This window comes from Rhinolophus sinicus, chromosome 8 (assembly GCF_057876585.1).
Source record: "Rhinolophus sinicus isolate RSI-liver-muscle chromosome 8, RSI-T2T, whole genome shotgun sequence".
NCBI classification, from domain to species: Eukaryota; Metazoa; Chordata; class Mammalia; order Chiroptera; family Rhinolophidae; genus Rhinolophus; species Rhinolophus sinicus.
The window spans coordinates 75,438,927-75,462,882 of record NC_142508.1 but is presented as its reverse complement, the minus strand read 5'-3'; the positions used below and the strand labels follow the sequence as shown (position 1 = coordinate 75,462,882).

General features: G+C 37.8%; 1 protein-coding gene across 11 annotated transcripts in view; it reads left to right on the top strand.

The window, feature by feature from the left end:
- The window catches only part of CHD9 (chromodomain helicase DNA binding protein 9), a 177,877-nt gene that overhangs the window by 138,212 nt on the left and 15,709 nt on the right, over positions 1 to 23,956 (top strand). For 7 of the 11 annotated variants that reach the window (XM_074314881.2, XM_019732338.3, XM_074314875.2 and 4 more), the window contains 13 exons: positions 426 to 585; positions 1,020 to 1,109; positions 7,337 to 7,440; positions 7,950 to 8,067; positions 8,644 to 8,701; positions 11,176 to 11,218; positions 12,363 to 12,582; positions 15,174 to 15,376; positions 17,355 to 18,263; positions 19,227 to 19,390; positions 20,143 to 20,418; positions 21,137 to 21,305; positions 23,711 to 23,850. In XM_074314881.2, coding sequence (XP_074170982.2) covers positions 426 to 585; positions 1,020 to 1,109; positions 7,337 to 7,440; positions 7,950 to 8,067; positions 8,644 to 8,701; positions 11,176 to 11,218; positions 12,363 to 12,582; positions 15,174 to 15,376; positions 17,355 to 18,263; positions 19,227 to 19,390; positions 20,143 to 20,418; positions 21,137 to 21,305; positions 23,711 to 23,850 — 2,654 coding nt within the window. The remainder of the gene's footprint in view (positions 1 to 425; positions 586 to 1,019; positions 1,110 to 7,336; positions 7,441 to 7,949; positions 8,068 to 8,643; positions 8,702 to 11,175; positions 11,219 to 12,362; positions 12,583 to 15,173; positions 15,377 to 17,354; positions 18,264 to 19,226; positions 19,391 to 20,142; positions 20,419 to 21,136; positions 21,306 to 23,710; positions 23,851 to 23,956) is intronic. The other 4 variants (XM_074314878.2, XM_074314882.2, XM_074314879.2 and 1 more) reach the window with 3 other exon arrangements.

The window sequence follows — 23,956 nt, the reverse complement described above, 5'->3', positions numbered from 1 at the left end:
AAAACCAGTTTTGAAAGTTGAAGCCAAAACTTATTATTTTGTAACTAGGGAAGCAAAAGTAAAGCAGACGGAAAGCTTTATCATTTGGTTTTTACATTTGGAAATAAATACTGTGATTTGGAACACAAAAAGAAAATCAGAATGATATATAGTCATTCAATGATATATAATCAATGATATGTAATCAGTGAGATATAAGAATTATTGGGGGAAATTGTGTTAATATGTGTGTGAAATCATTATGTTAACCCATATCTCGTGTTTGGATCAGTATTATAGTTACCATTAATATTTTAAAGATCTCTGTAGAGCCTTCATAGACCTCTGAACATCTCCAGAAATTTCTGGGATTGAAAAAATGTTTCAAATTGCAGATCTTTTGTACAAATGGTTCCTGATATGACATGCCCTTCTTATTTTAACAGGCCTATCAGCCCCTGTACCCAGGGGCCGAAAAGGGAAGAAAGTAAAGACCCAGACAAGCTCATTTGATATCCAGAAAGCAGAATGGCTTCGAAAATATAATCCTGAGCAGCTACTTCAAGATGAAGGCTACAAAAAACATATAAAACACCACTGTAATAAGTAAGTAGTGGAGTGTTTTTAACACAACTCGTTAAAAGTTTACTTTATTGAATTTATTAATAATTTAAAGCATGCTGATTTTGAGTGTAGAGACAGTGTGGTCTAGGACCAATCCTAATCTTAATCTTACAGGGTATCCCTTCAGCAAATCAAGGTACCTCTTGTGTCACTGTTTTCATCAACAGAGAGAGAAATAAAACTGGCCTCCAAATGATCTCATTATATCTTACTTGGATATTAAATAATGATGATTATGAAGATTTTGGAGAAACCTATTTTATATATATGGTAGTAATAAGATTTATTTAATCAGAAGTTATTATTTCATTATAAAAATTCTGTATATAAATTCTTATCTAATTTAAACCCCACGGATGGATTTTCTTTAATGATTAGTATCTTGTTTCTTTTGATTTCTTTTCCCTCATTATTAGGGTTTTGCTTCGTGTAAGAATGCTGTATTATCTAAAGCAAGAAGTCATCGGAAGTGAGTGTCAGAAAGTATTTGATGGAGTTGATGCAAGGTAAATGAAATACTTGTTTATATTTATTTTTCAATAACGTGATTAGGCAAAAATTATATGACCAGGAAACTGTATATTAAGTGGCTCATTAGTTAGTGAAATTCACAAGAAGAAAAATCCACCAAACTTAGAGAATGAATCCTTACCAACTTGTTGCCTTTTTTCTGTTAATCTCATCTTTGGCTCTGTCACTGAATGTGATAACATAATAACAGTAGTGACGTCAGTAGTAGTGTCTTCTTAGCAGCAAATCTGAAACTTAACTTTTCTATGCCCATTCTTCTCTTCTTCCCACTCATTACAATGGAAGAGGTTTTGTGGTGACTGACTTTGTCCACAGATGAGCCATCCCACACCTTCGTCTCTCAGTTCTTTGACGTTTATCTACAATCATCATTTTTTCTCCCCTCCAAAGCCACATACTCACTCAGTCATATACTTAAGCTTGCCATTCTCAATAACAGCATTACCTCTTAAATTTCCACAATTACTTCCTTTTTTCAAACTCACTTAACTCGGGTGCTTTTCACTCTGCTCTGTAACTTCATCACGATGTCCTTCATCTCACCACTGACTGTCTACCCCCACTGTCATGCCCCTGCTTTCCTTGTTACTTAGCATATGTTTTGTCGTCCCACACTCTAATCATTAACTAGCATCCTTTGCCTGCCTGTCCATCTGTTCTACTCACCTGGCACAGCTCCAACTCAGGATAAACCCCACTGTCCATTTACTTCTGGCCTACACCTGTGCAGCTGAACATTGCTGGAGAAAATTCAGGCAACCCTGCTGAAGTGACTCACTTCAAATTCATGAGCATTGATCCCGAATGATATTAATCACAAACAGACTTTTTAACCACTGTGACCAGTAAATTCACTTTCCTACTCTTTAAGAGGACCAGTCCACACCTCTCTCCTCTGTCCACACCTCTCTCCTCTAACCCTATCACCACCATCCTCTCCTAATGAGGGCTGTTAATTCATGGTGAAAATAGCCACAATCACCCAATAGCTACCCTTACTTCTACTCCCAGGTGTGTCCACCTGTTGCTTCCCTCAGAAATCAGTAGAAATGTCCCTCCTCCTAAGGCAATCCGTGTGCCTTGGAACTCTTACCTGTTAAGGACTTTACTCCTGTAGCCATCTTTTTTCTGAATCATCATCCCCCCCACCCCCCTTACCGAATCATTCTCCTGGCCTGCATACATGCCTTAATATCATTCACTTAAAAAAGAAAATAATTGGGCCGGCCCGGTGGCTCAGTCGGTTAGAGCTCCGTGCTCCTAACTCCGAAGGCTGCCGGTTCGATTCCCACATGGGCCAGTGGGCTCCCAACCACAAGGATGCCAGTTCAATTCCTCGAGTCCCGCAAGGGATGTTGGGCTCTGCCCCCTGCAACTAAGATTGAACACGGCACCTTGAGCTGAGCTGCCTCCCGGATGGCTCAGTTGTTGGTTGGAGCGCGGGCTCTCAACCACAAGGTTGCCAGTTCAATTCCTCCACTCCTGCAAGGGATGCTGGGCAGCGCCCCCTGCAACTAAAATTGAACACGGCACCTTGAGCTGAGCTGCCACTGAGCTCCCGGATGGCTCAGTTGGTTGGAGTATGTCCTCTCAACCACAAGGTTGCCGGTTCGACTCCCGCAAGGGATGGTGGGCTGTGCCCCCTGCAACTAGCAAAGGCAACCGGACCTGGAGCTGAGCTGCGCCCTCCACAACTAAGACTGAAAGAACAATAACTTGAAGCTGAACCGCACCCTCCACAACTAAGATTGAAAGGACAACAACTTGACTTGGAGAAAAGTCCTGAAAGTGCTCACTGTTCCCCAATAAAGTCCTATTCCCCTTAAAAAAAAAAAAAGAAAAAAAAGAAAATAATTCCTGTAACCTACACCCCACCACTCCATTGCTATGCTCACCTTCACACCAAACTTCTCTGAAGAGTTGTCTGTTTGTTTACTCTCTCTTCTTCACCTTGCATTTTTCTCTTCAACCTGTTCCACTTAACCTTTAACCCCACTACCCCACGGAAATGGTTGTTAACAAGGCCTCTAGTGACCTACAGTGTGATCGGCTCTCTAAACATAACTCTACTCCTTTGAAGGGCTGTCTTCTGTGGATCTTCATGCTCCTATCTCCACCTAGTTGTCCTTTTCCCTTTGCGAGCTCTTGTGCCTCTACCATATCTCTAAATGATGGACGGACCAAACTCTGTCCTCAGCTCTCTTTCTTGTCTATTTTTTCTCCTTAGGTGAACTCATGTATCCTCATCATATCAAATGTGATCTGTAAACAGATGACTCAGATTCACATACTCCTCTCAGACCTGTCACCTGCGCTCTAAGCTCTGAGTTATTAGCTGACTCCCAGCATGTCCACTTGAAAGTCGAACTGACACCTTCCCTGGCTCTCCCAAATCTTCTATTTTCAATCCTTTCCCTCCCACCTTCCCACATACAAGCCTTCTCCGTCCTAGTTACCCTAGGACTCCTTAGAACCTGCAGGAAGCTCTGATAGCTCAACAAGGAATGTGCCAAACCTGAGCACTTTTTGCCATCTCCTGTGCTAATCCCCCATCCAAGCCACCATTATCTCATGCTTAGACTTGTGCAGCAGTCTCCTGATTGGGGCTCTGCCTCTGCTTGGCCTTTCGACAGTCTGACCTTCACACAGCAGCCAGAGTGCTCTTTCTGAAGCAAAAGTCCGGCCATGGCAACTCTTGTTCAAACCTTCCAGGTGCTTTGCATTTCTCTTAAAATAAAATCCAGACTCCTGGTGGCCTACAGTCCCTGCACCCCTCTGTGACCTCTTCCTTCTCTCTGTCACTTACCCACAGTGCTCCAGCCACACTGGTGTTTCTGTTCCTTCAGCCTGTCATGTCAAGCTCATTCTGTCCTGTTCCTCCTGTTCCAAATACCCTTTCCTCCGATCTTCCACAGCACTGCTTCTTCAAGTTCTTTGGGTCGCAGCTGACGTTTTGCCTCCTCACATGGGCCTTCCCTGTCCACCCTAGCTAACGCAGCCCCCCAGTCTCTCAGGACTACTGAACCCTATTTTATTCTCGTTCATGATACCTATTACTATTGAAAAACATATTTATTTTTTTATGGTCTTTCTCCCATTATAATTCAAGCTGCTTGAAAGTTAAGTATGCTGTCTGTCTTACTTGATCATTGTGTTCCCAGCTCCGAGAATCTGGGAAGTAGTAACACCCAGTAAATAATTGTTGCCTAATTGACTGCTCTTTACCCTTGGCCTGACTGGGTCCAGTCCATGTATGATTTCCCAGGTATGCTCTCTCTGAATTATCCCCATGTTTCCATCTGTCATTAATCTCCCCCTCTCGGGCTTCTCATTTAACGTTTACATCTCCCTCAAAGAACACTTACTTGCTCGCCCAGTCACTTGTGGACCCCCTGTCTCCTTACTACCATATTATTACTTTCCTTGATTTCACACCCAGACTTCTAAGAAGTGTCTGTATTTGCTCTCTCCTTCTCCTCTCCCCTCACTGTGCAGTTCACCACAATTCACTCCTACACCCTCATTCCACCTCCCACTCTAAGAAGTTCTCCCTCCACATTTTGGAGGCTAAATTTGATGCATACATCATTGCTTTTCTTACTTTACCTTTATTGACGTCTTTCTTCTTTCTTCTTAAAATGCTTCTGTGATGCCATTCTCCTATAGATTTTCTTTTTAGCTTGCTTCTTGCTGCTTTCTAGCCACCTCTTCTACCTGTCTTAGAAATGTCTTCAAATTGGCCTTCCTTGTCACTTAACTGTTCTTGGGTGTTATCCTCTCTGAGGCATCAATTTTTATTTCTAAACTGATGTCTTCTAAATCTGTCTCCAGCCCACATCCCTCTTCTGAACTTTGGACACACATTTCTCAAATGTGCCATCATTGCCAGGCCTTTGCGTTCTTGCTGGAACATTCTGTTTCCCCCTTCCCTCCATTCTCCCTCATTACTGCCCACCTGACACCAGCTCGGCCTTTCCTGACCTCTCAGGTCTGGTTGGCACATACCCAGTGTCATAGCACTCATCACACAGCAGTGCAGGACCTCTTCACAAGGGCAGGGCTCTGCCTTACTGTTGCTGTTATGGCACATAGGGAGTGCTGTTTAAATACATTTTGGATGAATGAGTTAGCTTGCGGAAGTGAAAGAAGGCTTTATGTAAGCAACATCAGGGAACTGAATCTTTAAAAACAGAAATCAACAGGAGCACATGCACCTTAATATGTTCCATTGCCTAGCACGTAATGGACAATGAACATTCATATGGTACTTGCATTGGAAGGCTAGGTATGTTCTGAGTGCCTTTTCTGTTTTGGGGGTACAGTGCCACCTGATGGTTGGTGATAGGAACTATCTGACCCACACTTTGTGTTTCCCATTGGGGATCCTATCTCCATTGTTGGGGATCCTATCTCCAGTGTTCTTTCCTCTATCCTTTACCTTTTTGTAGTTATGCTTTGTTTAGCTCTGGTAAGGAAACAATAAAAAATAAACATCTTCTTTGTGTTTTTCCTCATCTCTTTTTCATCTTTGCCATAGGCAAATCATTCTTCCTCTTTTTCTATTTTATTACATCAAACTATTAAATATTGTGATTGTGACCTTTCTGTTTTTAAGAAAAATTAGATATAACAAGATGCTTATTTAAGTGCAGAAAGATTTCTTTAAGAATCTAGAGAAAGTTCTCTATCCATTTCTCTGTATTCGTGGGTTAAAAACTTTTTCTGCTGGCAAAACAAGAAAAATAAAAAGTGATTTCTTACCCATTTTTTGGTCTTATTTTTAAACTTGTAAGTCTTTCTCTTTGATTGCAAATGCCCTTATTTCAACTATATTAATGTAAAATACTGGGTTCCTATGGACTAACCCAGGAACATATTGAGCATTTATGAGATTATTTCTATATATATGAAAATTTGAATTCCCAAAGACAACCAACTTACTCATGAACTTTTGCCACACAATTTAAGTAGGAGACTCCCCATTTCTTTATATCTATAGGCCTTTATTAATTTATGAAATTATAGTGCCAAGACAAAGAGAGAAAATTCTACTTAATATAATTTGTGTTATGTTTTATTACATTTCCGAGTCTTTGAAAATTAATAATTCATGAATATGAAATAGGGATTTTACCCTATCTAATCCCTACCTCTTCTTTGACTGTTGAAAAAAATATAAGAATGGTGTATATATCAATTAATGATACATTTACTAATCATTGTCAGACATTTGCTCTGTGCTAAGCTAAAGGAGATAATGGCTTCAATCGCCGTGGTAAAGAAGTGAACATTTCGGTACTTCCGTACGTGGTGTCTTTTTCTTTTTAGAGGTGTTGTACGTGTTACTTGCAGAGGTTTCTGGGGAAATAATTCCAAGTGATAAGCATTGTAAAAGGAAATTATGTTTGCAAAATTGTAAGTGCCACAGTTGTTGTTTTTTTTGTTTTGTTTTGTTTTTTTATTTAAATTTATTGGGGTGACAATTGTTAGTAAAATTACATAGATTTCAGGTGTACAATTCTGTATTACATCATCTATAAATCCCATTGTGTGTTCACCACCCAGAGTCAGTTCTCTTTCCATCACCATATATTTGATCCCCCTTACCCTCATCTCCCACCCCCCACCCCCTTACCCTCTGGTAACACAGTTGTTTTATACTCATGAAAATAGCCAAATTACCAAAGCATCAAGAATGTATTACAGTTTTTAATACTTCATTATGTTATCATTTTGTGATATGGTATTATTTATATACAGCATGAAATAGCTCTTTGAGTGTTTTAATCAAATTATGAATCAAAACCTTGCCATTTTCCTTCACTAGTAAGCAATTCTTAATTTTTCAGGGTATTTTCCTAGCAATAGCAGTCTAGAAGAGACATAATGTGTTTTGTAGCCTAAATGAATTTATTTGCCCTTTTAGGGCCTTCGTCCCCTCGTATGCAAAATGAAATATTTAAACCAGGTGATTTTTATAATGTTGTTTGCTGACGTAAGACTCTACTTTCCAGTGGAGCCCTTTATCTGTATCTAAGGGAAATCAGTGAAAAGAATATCATTATTTAACAGTAAAGTAAACCTTGTTGAAACTTATTTCTTCTGTTGAATTTAAGAATATTAATTCATTTTATAGTGACTTTCTTGATATTGTTCAATTTTATGATTTTAATTCGTGGTAATTTGTTTTGTTTTTCCTAAGTGACATTGATGTTTGGGTCCCGGAACCAGACCACTCAGAAGTGCCTGCTGAGTGGTGGGATTTTGATGCCGATAAGTCACTCCTCATTGGAGTTTTTAAGCATGGTAAGTGAAAAGTCACGTATGCACAGTCTTTTTCTATGTAGGTTATAATTGACGTAGTTCTCATTCTCAGTTTGTTGATTTCTACTTACAGATTTATCCCAGTAACAGCCATGTTATTACATATATTATGTAAAGCATACACTCCCATACTCTCTGTCAGTGACTGCATTTCCTCATGAAAAGAGTGGCATATGTGACCTGCCCCTCTTGAACATAAGTCTCCCATAACTTCCCCTCTGAGGAGGAGTTCTTATGTGAAGTGTATAATGTATCTGTGATGAGTTTTTCCTTTTTGTTCATTTTAAGTGATAAAATTTAATCTAAATTTTCAAATATACATATTACCAGATCATGTAATATTTGTGATAATTTCTAGAAAACATGCTTAACCTGTGATATTTTAGTACATCATTTCTTAAGGATCATCATCTACCATAAATATGAGAGGTGATTGTATCTATATAACTTTCTTTTTATCTTTTTTACTTCATGTCTGGTGATCCTTGTAGGTTATGAGAAATACAACACTATCCGAGCAGACCCAGCATTATGCTTTTTGGAAAGAGTGGGAAAACCTGATGAGAAAGCAGTTGCTGCAGAACAGAGGGCGAATGATTATATGGATGGGTACGAGCATCTCAGTCATGCATTCTCCTTACGTCTTATCAGCGTATTCTGTGTCACTGGGTTTATCTTAGATAATGTAGTAGTAAGACAATTGGAGTTCACAATCAAAAGGAGCTAATGATCAGGGAAGAGACTGGATCTGCCCCACACATTCTTTTGATGAGTTCTTTTTTCCATTAATGGTCATGGCCATTAAGGCCATAAAATTCAAGGGGCATAAGAAGGAAGAATAAAGATAGAATATCACAATTAAAGAGAAATGCGATCTTTATTATACAAGTTCTAAGGCCTTAATTATACTTCTTTTCTTACCAAAAGAGGAAAGTAAGACGCTGTATTAAGGTTAACAATCCCACATTTAAATGTGAACTTGTGTGTAAATTAAAACTAGCTTTCTTCTGACTTGCCATTTAACAGCCTTTATGCTATGGCTTGGGTTCCTCTGAGTAGAGAACAGAGAATTGAGGGTGACATTAACAGTAAAAAGTCCTTCCAGCAAAACTCTATTTGTTTGTCTTGTCAAGAGAAATTTTAAGTCCACTACAGTTAACATAGCGTTTGTTGGTATTTTAACAGGGATGTGGAAGACCCAGAATACAAACCTGCCCCAGCTCTCTTTAAAGATGATATAGAGGTATGCTCTGATTCATATTTTCAGATCTTTGATTTTAGTTATGCTGTGGTGTCTTTGCTTTTACTTTTGTGTGTTTTTCATTCATATGTTTTCATTATACATAATTCTGTTCCTTAGAAGATTAACTAAGTTAGTGATCACAAATAATCATTCTGAATTTACCTGATCTCCTTTTCTAGACAAGTTGGAGGCTGGTTCAGACATGTGGATAATGTAGGACTTGCACACATGCTATACTCAGGAACTAGGAAACACAGTGTCCAGGGGCAGAATCCCAAAGCAGAGTAAGAGATGAGGGTTAGGCTGGTGTGCCAGTAAGAACTGCAATCCTGTGTAAAATCAGAACCCTCAAAGGCAGACCATTCTAACAAACAGCACAAGGAAACTACAAGGAAATTTGTCTTAGCATGGACTCTCAGTAGGGGAAAAATTGTCACCCCTGAGAATTCATAGCCATAGGCCTGCCTTCTCATGAGTTTATGGTTTGATTTTTCTTCTTCATCTGCATGGTCCAGGAACACTCAGGCAAAAACTGTATATTAAAAGGGGTTGAGTACTGAAGATAACGCCTTCCCTAAAATGAGGTTAACATCCAAAAATTCACATTATATGAGGAACAAATTACCATGAGTGATTGTTAGCCAAAACAACAGAGAACAAGACTAGACCTGTAAGAACGTCTGGTGATTGATCTATTGAAATACAAAAGAGGTAAATTTTTAAATGATTAAAGACATTAAAGAAAGAACCAGGAAGAAAAGAAAGATAAGATACGATTTTAAAAGACTAGGGACATATGAAGAAGAATTATATAACTTTGGAAGTGGAAAGCACAGTTGTTGATATTTAAAACTCAACAAATAGGTTAAACATTTGACTAGAGAAGGAGGTTAGACACAGTTCGTGAGAAAGAAGTGATTTAGAAAGTAGATATGAGAAAATAATTCATAGTGATCATGATTAATCACTTCGGGCCAATCTGGAGAGAGAAACCACTTGTAATTTGAACAAGAAAAGTTGAATGTATAGGATTATTGACTATAATGGGGGGGTTGAAGTAATGAGGGACTGGGTGGTAAGAAGTTAAAGGACTAACGAATAAAGGAATGGCCTCTACTCCTAGGGCTGACAGAGCACCCAGGAAAGAGCCCCGTCCCCGAGATCCTGGCCTTTTGGGGGATGGAGGGGCCTGGACACAGCTCATTGGATGGCAGAAAAGTTGCCGTGCTGCCACACTCCTGTAACTTGGAGTAAATCCACCTTCTAGGGTTGCCAAGGAAGCTTTTCCTGGGGAAGCGTCTCACTGGAGTTACTCCACTGTAAAACTGGTGGGGGGGACGGTTGTAGGGAAAGCTGCTGGCCAGCAGGTGCTAAAGAAGCTACCTGAACACCAGGAGCTGGCATTGGGGAAGCTGTGTGTGCTGGGGAGCTAGCAATGGAGGAGCTCCCCAGAATTAGGAAGTGAACCCCCTTTCCTCCTACAGCGTCTCAAGCTCCCACTACTGACAAAACTTAACATCATGTTGGCTGGCTAAGAAAAGATATTTAAAGAGCCCAGATCTATTTTCTTAGGGCTAGCAAGAAGCATGGGAGACAGTAAATTTATAGCTGAGAGGCAATAAATCAATAACCAACGCAAAGGAATATATAAAAAAATTTTAGAGACAAAGAGAATAGCGTGAATTTGTCTGGCATGTGTATAATAGGGATTCCAGAAGGAGATACTAGAGAGCATAAGGGAGAAGCCCTATTTTAAGAGAGATCAGCTGAGGGTTTTTCTGAACTTGATGAAAGACATGAATCTTCAGATTTAAGAAATAGTGTGACTCTTGGCAGGACAAATAAAACTAAATCCACTCTAAGAAATATCCTGGTGAAACTGCACGTACACCAAAAAGAGAAGATGTTAAAAACAACCAGAGAAAAAAAGGACCCACCTACAAAGGGATGATGATTCTAACTTTAGGCTTTTCTAAAACAACAATATACACTGGAATAAAATCACCAAAGTTACGGATACGTTGAATGTTGGGCTATCTAATTGAAGGTGCTCTATTGACAGATAAACGTAGTTATACAGCATAAGCAAAACTGCTCAAGGCTGGGAAAGATTTCAAGTTTGTCTAATAATGAAATATGAGAATGAATAGATCGTGAATGAATAGAGTTGGTATAGAGAACAACAACAGCAAAAAAAAAACAGTTTTAAGTAAAACCTGAGGCATATTTTACAGTTAGAGGAAGAGTGGAGGAAAAGAAAATGGCCTAAAAGTAATCTTAAAATAGGAAATAATTTTAGTAATGACTGGTCAAACACAATAGAAAAGTATAAAAGGGTGAGAACTTAGAACAAGAAATGATCATTTTTATTTTTGCTAAATTAATCATTAAAATTTCTCTATTACAAAAAAGTTTGATTCTCTTCTTATTTTGACCCAATTACCCTGTGACAAATTTCTGTTTTCTTTTAAAAGGATGATGTTTCCTCACCAGGAGATCTTGTTATAGCAGATGGAGGTAAATTGCATTCATTTCTTTACTTAGTATTATTGTAAATTAACATTCTCATGATACCATGAGGTCAAAAAGCTAATACATTTTTATAATATTTCAAATATATATGAAATTTTGTTCAAGACAGTTGTAATTAACATGGGACATACTAGTTGATTGGGAATTTAACAATATTTTTTGTTGTTTAGCAGTTACACAGTAAGCTTTTATAGAATAGAAGAATTGATGATATTATGGCATGATTGTTAAAATTGTACATAAGATTTCATCATTACAGAGTTAATCCATTCAACTTATTAGTTCCCTATCATATTAGGAACCATTCTTTATCACTCAGTTTCTGCGAACCTTTTCTGTACAGGGTGTTCTACTTTTTTCTGATATCAAGATAGGAAAATACTGTCACTAGAGTACACTCATTCCCTCCTGGGAACCAGGGGGAATCGAGCCTCACTCTTCCATAGTTCAACTAAGAACGAAACAGTAGGTTTTGCTTAGCATGAATGATTACCCCTTGATTATGGTGTATGTAAGTATAATATTCAACCCTGGAAACGGAGAGCTAGATCCTGCACTATATTGGGTATATAGAAGTTTAAAAATTACAGCATTGTCATACTGAATTTTTATAAATGTTCTCCTCTAATGACTTTTTAAAATATTTTGATTCTGATTAAATTGAGATAAATTTAATACAGAACATATCAGTTAGAAGAGTTTACAGTATTCAACTTCTCATAGATTCCAGTTTAACTTTTAACTTCCATAAGTTAAAGCATTGAGTATTCATCAGCCACTACACTACAACGTATTAGACCTGGAAATGCAAGTCTTATATTTTCTGTGCATGTAAAGTTCTCTTTAAATAGATAACATCGTGGTTCTTTATTCCACTGTGACCTACTTACTTTGAGTTGCCTTAAAGTTTGTTGTAATGTTTTTACACAACATTAGAGCTATACTTAAAACTTTTTTATGATGCGACATTAGTTTTGTTTTGTTTTTTCATATCAGATTGAAAGAAAACAATGTTTGAAACTAGGGAAATTTTGCTGCTTTTGTAAGGTTCGTTACAGTATGTTTAGTTTTGTTTTTAATCTTGTTTCTAGTTTTTTTTTTCAATTGACACAATTATCTTTAAATATAGATGGTCAGCTGTTGGAGGGTGATAAAGTTTATTGGCCAACTCAGTCAGCTTTAACCACACGTTTGAGGCGTCTCATCACTGCATATCAGCGTACCAATAAAAGTAGACAAGTCCAGCAGATACAACCTACTTTCTCAGTGCCTGCCACTGTAATGCAGCCTCTTTATGAAGAAGCCACTCTTAATCCTAAAATGGCAGCCAAGATAGAAAGACAGCAGAGGTAAGACAATAGCACTATATTTTCAGTATATAGTATCTAAGTATAGTGGTTCATTCTGAAGGCCGTTAGGGTGTGATTCATGAGTTTGTGAAAAACACATAAGTGGAGAAGTTCAAAATAAAACGCTTTTTGCACGTGTGCATAAATCCATACTTGCACACATTCTTGTATATACACAAATATGGTAAAACTAATAAAAATTATTGCATTTTATAGGTACTAGCTATACTTCATATTTTAATCCTTTTGTCATGTTTATGAACAGTAAAGTATGAAAGAAATGAAGGTACAGAGCAAATTCAAGAATTAAATTATTAACGAAACATAAATTACATGAAATAAATTCCATTCTATATTATTTTGCGTTGTGACTTTTATGAAATATCAGAATGTATGAAAGACAAGTCCATCCATGCTTTATATACAGTATGAATGCTTGGAATGACTATGTCAGAGGAGAACAAATAGAACTCTTTACAAGAGACCTTGTTAAGGAAACAGGGAAGCTACTCTTATCTCAGAAACTTTGACTTTTTTAACAGAGTACATGGAAAGGAATAGGAATGGTTAGCAATAACCTGGCCTCCTTGTTAAACCTGGATCCTTGAATGTTCTCTGGAAGATGAACCATTGTTCTTCTGTTTCATTTAGAGTACATTCATTGTATCGGAATTTACTTAGTCTGATACTTAAGATTTTAGCTATCCTAGACGTAATGTTCAAATACTGCTACCTCTATAAACAGGGTACACTGAAACAGGTAACTTTCCGTTATCTGTCCTTGCATTAACAACCCGTATCAAACCATGGTGACTTAACATCAGTTTTTTATTTCTCACAATGAAGTGGCTTGACCAAGTAGCTCTGCTTCAGATAGCGTCCGCTGGAAGGTCCAAAGTGGCCTCACTCCCTTGGCTGGCAGTTGGTGCTGGCTGCCCCTTGGAAGCTCAGATTTTAAGAGAGAGCATTCCTAGTGGCAAAGACCAAAACTGCAGATTTCTTAAGTCCCCACTTCAGCAGTTACAAAGTGTCACTTCTGCCACCTACTGTTGGTCAAAAAAGTCACAGGGTCAACCAGAATCTAGGGGAAAGTGAAATAGATTGCGCCTCTCGGTAGGAAGAGGGGCAAAGAGTTTGTGGCCATCTTTACTCTACCGTATACATTTTCCCTCAACTGTAGGATCTTCCTAAAATACTCATTTATCGTGATATTCAGTGGCTCCTTATTTAGTATAGATACAAAGTCTCAGTTCTTAAGCCTCAATTCAAGAGTCTCTTCAATTTAGGCTCCAGCATGCATTTCTAATTTTATCCATTACTATGCCTTCAGCCTTAGTGTACTACTTATTCTTGACTCAATATCCTAAGTTTATGTTGTTCCTGTCACATGGAATAATATCTTTCTTCCTACTTTAGTCCATACTTCAGGCTCAACGTATGTCTAAACCTTTACTAATTTTTTTCTCAACCAGTCTAGCTCACAGTATTCTGTTTTCTGCACTCAGATAGCGCTTATCTATATAAACTACTCTTTTGTCTCAATAATAGAAGATATTCTAATGACACTTATCTTCTCCTTTCTATGTCTTGTGTTCCTATCTCAATTATAAATTCTTTGAAGGTAGACACTGACATTTTTATTTTGTGACCTGCGTAGTTGGATTTCAGTTCATCCTTTGTTTTCCATTCCTATTTTTAATACCCAGGTGCAAGATTCGTATGACTTGATTGGTATCCTCGACTGACTATTTTTAAATCGTCATTACATTAATCTTCTTAATGTATCACTGATAAAAATCACCAGTTAATGTTTTTCAAAGTTCTTTCTCATATGCTTTTTCTCTACACAACAACCCTGTGGGTTAAGCAGGGAAAAGCTTCTATAAATAGGCTGTGCTTGGAGATCTATGGTGTGTGAGTTAAATATTACCCTCTTGAAGTGTCTTTAGGAGGTTTGAACTGAATAGAGATGATTTTTAACCAGGCATTTAGAATGTTTCCTAATCTGACCCCCAACCCTATCTCCCACTGTCCCCAGTATGATCCAGCTCCTTATCAATCTGGAATACTGGTCATCCTGCAAACATGTAGATTACTTCCTATTTTGCTTATTCTGAACCCTCTTCCTAACATCCCTCCATGATCTTAGCCTCATTCCATCTTAAATGCCACTTTGTGATGTGTTTCTTGATCACTTAAGTCTAAACTGATCCTTTCATCTTCTGTGCTTTCCTAAAATCTGACTTTTATAATGCATAAAACTATAAAATACTACCTTATATTATAAATATGTTTGAATTGTTTTATCTTTTTTCCTGAAAGGAGGGTCTTCATGTCTTAGTATATCGTGTACCCTATGCATATTTTCTCACATAGTAAATGTGCAGAAAACTATTGTCTGAAGGAAAAGAAGAATGGTTGGACAGATGAGTCTAGTAGTATTTTAAAATGTATTTACAAGGCAATAACCCTGGATTTAATCCTTGAAAGTACTTGAAATGCTTCAAATGTTTATTATAGTTATTATATTGAGCATTAATAAATATTTCAGTAACCCATGTGGCTTTTTCTTTAATCTGATTCAAAAATAGATGGACAAGAAGAGAAGAAGCTGACTTTTACAGAGTTGTATCTACGTTTGGAGTTGTATTTGATCCTGACAGAGGCCAGTTTGATTGGACAAAATTTAGAGCTATGGCTAGGCTCCATAAGAAAACTGATGATAGCTTGGAGAAATATTTGTATGCGTTTATGTCTATGTGTCGGAGGGTTTGCCGTCTTCCTTCCAAAGAAGGTATGTATAAAATTTCTTATTTTTCTTGTTTAGGTGAAAGAAAAAAAATCACTAAAATCTAGAAATTTTCAACTCTCATTTCAATACTGTCCAGTTCAGTATGTCAGCAGTTTTTCATTATTGTAAATAAACTATGCTTAAAAATCCCTTTTTCCTTAACCCTATTAAAATGAGATCTAAATAAAATAAAGGTCCACGTTGAATTTTGAGAAAATATCCAGTGTTTTTATTCAGTATTACATTTATGATTGAGGGAGGTGGAAGATAAAGGGTAGCTTTTGGTAAACAGCATTAACCTACATTTTTAGTCCATCTTACAGGAACTGTGCTAGAGGGCTCATTTTACACGAATAATTTTGCAGGAAATGAGGCCTCCACTGAAAACATGTAAAAAGGTTTAGTAGGAAAAAATCACTCAGGGCTTTCAAAAAAAAAAAAAAAAATGACAACTAATCAGAGGTACTAATGCTCAGCTAAGGAATTGTTCTGAGGTAAATTTCATGGTTTTCGAGGTCCAGAGAAATAGCTTATCCTGTCAGCAGTTCCTCTCAGTAGTGCTGTGTTACAATCAACTGTCTTCCTTCTTTGTTCAATATGGTTTCTGGCTGCTAAACCCAGCGGCTTCCAACTCCTGTTTCATAGTAAAAATACAAGTGGCTCATAAAAGGATCTAAATTCTATGTGGGTTTGTTTGTTTTAATTTTATTTCCTAACAAATTTGTTGTCAGTCTACTGAATAGAGTAGCCAATCGCTTGATTACCTAAATACTAGATGATTCAGAGTTGATTTTAGTGTACTGTAAGGTCCATTGTAATATCATAAATGGGTTTAAGAAGAGGGATATGGGAAAGCACTATCTTGTATTATTTATAGTTGCCAAGAGGCTCTCATTTCTTAATTTTTTAATTCCTATTAGCAATATAAATTTAAGTGAATAAATTCATCACTTTTTATTCCCGGTATAAAAGAGAAGGGAAAAGGGTTAATTACTAAGTGATGATTGAAAGGGTAGCTTTTCTTTGTTAGAAATGTGGGATGTTTTGCTTAGATCACTTTCCCAAACTTCCTCAGTTCACAGTGCCCTTAATATCTCAGTCAGTTTTCACAGCACCCGAGGACGTAAGTTCTTCTTAACTAAGAACTAGGTAGGTCCAAACTACTTAATCAGTATCTGTGTCCTAACAACTAGTAATTGTTTGAAAACATAGCAGAAATTGAAAGAAAAAAACAATACTTTTATGTCTTAAATAATCACAGTTATTTGCTAATGGAATGTGTACACCTTCTTAAATCTTAGAAGTAGCAGGGACACTCCCACTCGTGTTTCTTGTTACATATTGAGTTTTGACTGGTCCTTGATTTACTTTTTCTTTTTTTACTATTTATTTTGAACTACTTTTAGGCTTTCAGAAAAGTTGTAAAAACCAGGGAGTTTCAATATATCCCTCCATCTGTATCTCTGCTCACAAAGCTATGACTTCATCAGAAGGAAGGTCGCATGTTAAAACTGAACTATCTCATACAGTGTTTGAAAAATGTCCCCGTGTTTCCTGCAGATTTTAAGAAAGCCTTTGGTTTCAGTTAGGGATGTGTGGACTTATGTTTGTTTATGGAGTATTAACAGTTTTAATTTATATTTATAAAAGTGAGTTTGAGTGTTTTTCTCTTTTATTAAGACACTGAATAGTAAAACCTACTTCATAGGGAATTTCTTTAAAGTAAACTAGTTTTATTAATATACTTCCAAAACAGTCTTAATGTTTTACTTACTTTTTATAGATCCAATATTATGTATGTTATATGATTTTTAGTACTTCTTTTTAAAAATTCAATTTCCCCATTTAAGAATATTAAAAATAAATTCTGGAAACTATACAATGATATAGAATAAAATTACATTTTGGAAGTTACGTTATTTGTTTTAAATCTATAATGAAGTATTTTTGAGCTTAATATTTTTGTTCTGTTTTAATGTAGAGTTCGTGGATCCAAATATTTTTATTCAGCCAATCACAGAAGAACGTGCTTCTAGGACTTTATATCGCATTGAACTTCTAAGGAAAGTAAGGGAACAGGCCCTCCGACATCCACAATTGTTTGAGCGATTGAAGCTTTGCCATCCAAATCCAGACTTACCAGTCTGGTGGGAATGTGGCCCTCATGATAGGGACTTGCTTATTGGAGCTGCTAAACACGGGGTGAGCCGAACAGACTATCACATTCTTCGTGATCCAGAACTCTCCTTTATGGCAGCTCAGAGGAACTACAGTCAAAGTAAGATGGCTCATTCCAGGACTTCTACCCCACTTTTACAGCAATATCAAGTAGCGCTGTCTGCTTCTCCTCTTACCTCTCTACCTAGGCTCCTAGAAGCTAAAGGGATTGTTCTAGAGGAGATGAAAGTTAAAAGTGAAAACCTTAAAGAGGAGCCTCAGTCTTCTGAAGAAGAATCTATGTCTTCTGAGGAAACCAGGACACTAATCAAATCTGAGCCTGTAAGTCCAAAGAATGGTGTTTTACCACAGGCTCCTGGAGACCCGAAACCTGGTGGAAAGGGTGAAGCAGACAGACGCATGGTTGCAGCCCGAACAGAACCCTTAACTCCAAACCCAGCTTCTAAGAAACAGCGGGTCCGCAAAAGAGGATCAGAATCGAGTTCGGATTCGGACTCAGATTCTGCGCGGTCGTCCTGTTCCTCCAGGTCCTCGTCTTCCTCGTCTTCCTCCTCCTCTTGTTCCCACTCTCGATCAGGCTCTAGTTCTTCTTCATCGTCCTCCTGTTCTTCCGCATCGTCTTCCTCCTCCTCCTCGTCCTCCTCCTCCTCCTCGTCCTCCTCATCGTCATCAGAAGAAAGTGACAGTGAAGAAGAGGAAGTCCAGAAGCGAGGTATGTGCATAAAGTGCTTTTGCTATTTGGAGACAGCATTTCAAGTGAAGAGAAGTGATTCAGATAACTCAACCGTGTTTAAAATGGTTAGCTTAAATTTTACGTGTACACGTTTCCTTAGAGAAGCGCTATGGAAAAGGAAACTAGAATTACTGGCACACACTTCCTGCCCCGTAGTCAAGGCACTGGAACATAGGTTAATCAAACAGGAATTAGCGTTTTTTCACAATCATTTTATTTCTTGGTGATTGCCTTACATTTAGTATTCGATTTTTCCTGGAAAAAGTTGATGAGTGAGCAGATGAAGATACTATTCTATTACAGCCTCCAGGATTCTTAGCTGAAGCAGTCAGGCCTATAAGAGCATGGTAGGCCCTGCTGGTCAGTAGCCTAGTGTTAGGCTGTCCTCTTCTGCAGGGCCCTCGAGCAGCCCGTTCACGTACATGTGAGTGAGTTAACATCTAGTGGGTGCAGTGTCCGCTCAGCTTGAAGAGCCTCCACACCTCACAGGAGCCTCAGGCTGCTGGAACGACTCCATCGGCATGACATAGCATTCAGGGATGCCACAGGGACATGTCCCACTGTAAAAGTCCTATACTGAGAGAGTTCTCTTATCCCCACCAGGTATTTGTGACCCTCCCAGTCCGAAGCAGTCCATCAATCAGCAGTTTCTCTTTGTCAGGGAAACAGACCTGGAGAGTTAACTGAGGGTCAGATTTTTATGCAGAAAAGGCTGTTTGGTCAACCCTTTGTCCACCAACTCCTTAGTGCCACTTCTTTTGCTTTTGTGCTAATTTTAAAAAATAATGAGTATTTTATTCTAGGTGAATTTTTTCCTTTTGTTACCATTTGTTTTACTTCTTTTTTCATTTTCAAATATATCTGAATAATTACATAAGATTTGAGAAGTATGTGTAAAATTGTTTTATGCAGTCTTTTTTAAACAGTTATAATTGTTCGTAGCAGAAGGTACCCCTCACATGAATGCCTATGACGAAGAAAGCGTCGCATCACTGAGTACCACTCAGGACGAGACTCAGGATAGTTTCCAGATGAACAATGGGACGCCGGAGTCCACTTACTTCCTGCAAGGCGGATACATGCTGGCAGCTTCCTATTGGCCAAAGGTAAAAGAAGAATTTCTTGCTGGAATAGGTCATTTTTTGTGAACATTTTTTATATTGCTTGAATGGTAAATATTTTTATTATGTAGAAAAATAGGTCACTATAAAATGTAGGATGACATTTTGGTATTATTATCAAGTAAATTAGGTCTACTTAAATGTGTATGCTTGTCAACATAACCTTAGAATGTTTAGAATGAAAGATAATGCTTATGTTCATATACAAGTTAATATTCAAGTGCTTCTTTATGAAATTAGTGCTTTCAACTGAGTCTCCTTGAAGAAATTTACTGTAGCCAGCTGTGACCCCGGGGAAAAAATTCATTTAAGTACATGTACATTCAGTGGTAGCAGTTGAAATTGAATTAATACAATTCTTCTAGTACGTGACTGGTACAAGAGTATAAACCTCTCCAAGTGAAGCTGGGAAATGGGGGCGTAGAGAACTCTGTACTCTTTTATATATTTCTGAGTTGTCCGAAGTTCTCACAAAGAACTTGTATTACTTTGGTAGTTACAAAAACAAGACTATAGAAAAGTATATAATACAGTTTTTAATTTCACTAATGGGAATTTGTATTTGAATAACTTGTTACTGCGATGTCATATGTGTGTGAGAGAGAACCTGTGTGCATACCAAATGCACATACATTGTACCAGGGTTAAGTTCATCGAGGCTCGGAGCCATGTGAGCCGAGCCCCACAGGTCTGGCCTGATTGTGAAAATGACACTCTGATGTTGCATGCTTTTCCAGGATCGTGTGATGATCAACCGATTGGACAGTATTTGTCAAACAGTTCTGAAAGGGAAGTGGCCTTCAGCCAGAAGGAGTTACGACGCCAACACAGTGGCTTCTTTCTATACCACAAAGCTGCTGGACAGCCCTGGCGCAGCTACAGATCATAGCGAGCCCAGTGTGCCCACTCCTCCAGGTGCTGCCGGCGTTAAAGAAGAACATGACCAGTCGGCACAGATGTCAAAGGTGAAGAAGCATGTACGAGAAAAGGAGTTTACAGTGAAAATCAAAGACGTATGTTTATTTTTATTGCCCTAGGACCTGATTGCGATTGCGGTGTGCAGCATGCTTTTCCTGCAAATGGCTGCCTGCTCTTCCTCTTACTTCCTTCACACACTTGTTTTCTGGTTTTTGGATCGTTTTCCTTTTGATATCCAGGTCATTAAACTTGAATATTCTAGAGGGATCATCATTAAATATTTTTCTCTGCCTATACTTCTGAAAATAGTCCTTCTGCTTCTCAAGATGCTTTCTTAAACAGTCTGACAATTTCTAGTTGTTGTGGTTCTTTACATATTTCAATGGTGTGTCAGTGCACTTTTTGTTTGAAACATTTAGCATGCCCTGTTATCAGTAACCTCATTTTTCCGTCTGATTTTTGAAGCTTAATTGATTTCTCAGTGTCTTAAACAAGGGTAAACATCATATGAATAATGTACATAGAGACGAATGTCCAAAGCTGAAAGTGTTACAATGTACTTGGTCATGTGAAAAACTTTGTTTTGCTCATAAAAGTGTATATGGTCCCGGCATTTTTGTTTTGTTTTGTTTTCATTAAAGATAGACATTTTAATAGGCATTGTAGAAAATGATTAATTTTTTTTTCAATTAACTTATGAGCAAAAGAGAACTTGATTAATGTTTCAGGGTTTTTACTTAGAATTTTCTCTTAATATTCTGCAATGAGACTTTTTCAGTTGTTCCTTTCTGAATAATGGTGTTTGTTTCACAGGAAGGTGGTTTGAAGTTGACATTTCAGAAGCAAGGGCTTGCTCAGAAGAGACCATTCGACAGCGAAGACTGTGCCCTGGGACAGCAGCAGTACCTCACCCGTCTTCGGGAGCTTCAGAGTGCATCAGAGACCAGCCTCGCCAGTTTCCCCAAATCTGTGCCAGGATCAGGTGACTATGGTAGTAACAGTGGCCTCAGGATGAAATACTTCCTGTCACTTCCAAAACCTCTTTCATTTACTCTCATAGTAAAAATCCATTGGTCCTTTAATGTTGGAACCTCTCTTAAGTCTGTAAGGTAATCAGTATAATTTTCACTATAAATAAATATTGGAACTTTTAAAAGGACATTTTAAAGTGTAGAGGGCAGTTTAGTTTCAGGAGCTTATGTGCTTGGGTAGAAATATTTTATCAAGTAGCTTTATACAGGTAAAAGTTCTAATAGCATTTCAATATGAAAACAAATTAGGAGTTTAAAGAAAAACACCTGGTAAATCACAAATTAATGGTGATTGGTAGAGGAAGTTAAAGTTAGTTGTTTTAGAAATACTTTAGAGTCAACACAGTCCAGGCATTTATGGGATACAGGAATAGTTTATGATGAAGCCCTGGAAGATAAGCTTTCATTCCCGTGGAAGGAACACTTGGAGAGAGATTTGTATAACATCAGACCTGCTTAGGAAAGGTAAATCTAGATTGTGGGCAACATCAAGAACTGAGCTGGGGAGGCACTAGGGGTTAGTGGTCATGTATGAATGGGGTTGATGTAAGGCCTTTCATCCATATTAGCATAGGACAGAAGCCAGGAGACATTCTTATAAACAGAATAGTTTTTAAAAGTGGTGCTTTAAGAAAATCTATTATTACAGCTAAAATGTCGTATACTGAAATAATTTTGAAACATAATAGTTTGTTAATCTGATTATAATAAAATTCACTATGTGGATATAATGAAAGCTTTCCTTTTTTTGTAATGTTGTATGACATTCCTAAGTGCTTTTATATGCAAAAATGATTTTTAATCATTGTGATTAGTTATTCCTTACCATATTAATTAAGGTACCTTTTTGAAACAGATGTAGGAAGTGACTTTGATAAAGTTCCACCACAAGCCAAAGGGCAACGCCTTTTTCAGGGATACCCATGACTTGCTTAAAAAATTCTCCTTGGGGCCAGCCCGGTGGCTCAGGCAGTTAGAGCTCCATGCTCCTAACTCCCAAAGCTTCCGGTTCGATTCCCACATGGGCCAGTGGGCTCTCAACCACAAGGTTGCCAGTTCAATTCCTCGAGTCCCGCAGGGGATGGTGGGCTCCGCCCCCTGCAACTAAGATTGAACACAGCACCTTGAGCTGAGCTGTCGCTGAGCTCCCAAATGGCTCAGTTGGTTGGAGCACGGACTCTCAACCACAAGGTTGCCAGTTCGATTCCTCAACTCCCGCAAGGGATGGTGGGCAGTGCCCCCTGCAACTAACAACGGCTACTGGACCTGGAGCTGAGCTGCACCCTCCACAACTAAGACTGAAAGGACAACAACTTGAAGCTGAATGGCACCCTCCACAACTAAAATTGAAGGGACAACAACTTGATTGGGAAAAATGTCCTGGAAGTACACACTGTTCCCCAATAAAAAAAAAAAGTCCTGTTCCCCTTCCCCAGTAAAATCTTAAAAAAAAAAAAATTCTCTTTGAAACATTGAAAATGCATTTCTCGCTGTGAACCATTTTAAACAAAAGACATCATCCTTAATAATATTTCCTTTTTATAAGAGAGTTCTATTGTGCAGCACTCTTTAAGGAGAAGAACTCTGTCTTACTCATCTTTGAAACATCATAGTACCTTCTACATAGCTTTTTCATAAATATTTATTTACTGGGAAAAAGGGACTGAATGCATGGAACTTTCTTGTTTATGTTTTTTTGTTTTTTGTTTTTTATTGAGTGCCTACTGAAATGAGGAATGAGAAAGGTCAATTTAATTTGTCAACTGAACAGTTAGTGATCTTAAAGAAAATACCATAAGTTGGCTGGGGTAGGATGGACTATGGGAAATTGAGGAATGAGTTTATTGTGATAAAGAGGAACACAATAGTGACAGGTCTTTTGAAAATTTTAAAAGTTACAAAAAGGCCGATAGAAGTTTTGTTTTGTTTGTTTGACTTGGCCATGTTTTTAAGTTTAGAAGAATCTAATGTAGGATAAGACATTTTGGCATAAGAAAGCAAAGATAAATGATAAAACAGGCTTTGGAAAAAGTGGAAATGAATGGGTTCAAAGAAAGGGTCAAGGTTTATCTTGTCCATGAGAACCGCTTGCTTCTCGCTGTAAAAGGGGAAGGAAGAGAATACATATGACTATCTGGGGAGAAAATTAAGGAAATAAGTCAAAGGTTGAGAGACCTGGATTACAATTATCCAAGTTTTTAAATGAGAAATCGGGGTGGTGTTTTTAGTCTGAAGAATTGCTTGATTTAGGATATGTAAAATAGAACTAACACTTCCATATATTTAGAAAAGTGGTTACTTTAATTTGTTTAAGAACTAGATTTTTATGACTGTTTTGCTTTTTTAATTTTATTAGGTACTTCCATTCAATCAACCCTTGGTGCCAATGGAGTTATATTAGACAACCAGCCCATAGTCAAAAAAAGGCGGGGAAGGAGGAAGAATGTAGAAAATGTTGACATCCTCTTTTTTAACAGAAATAAACCACCTAATCATGTAAGTAAAGCAATATGTAAAAAGTACTGAACCTTTAGTTCAAAATTCAGTTCTAGTAAATATGTATATTGCTGTTTTGTGAATGTTTTGTAGAATAATAATTAGG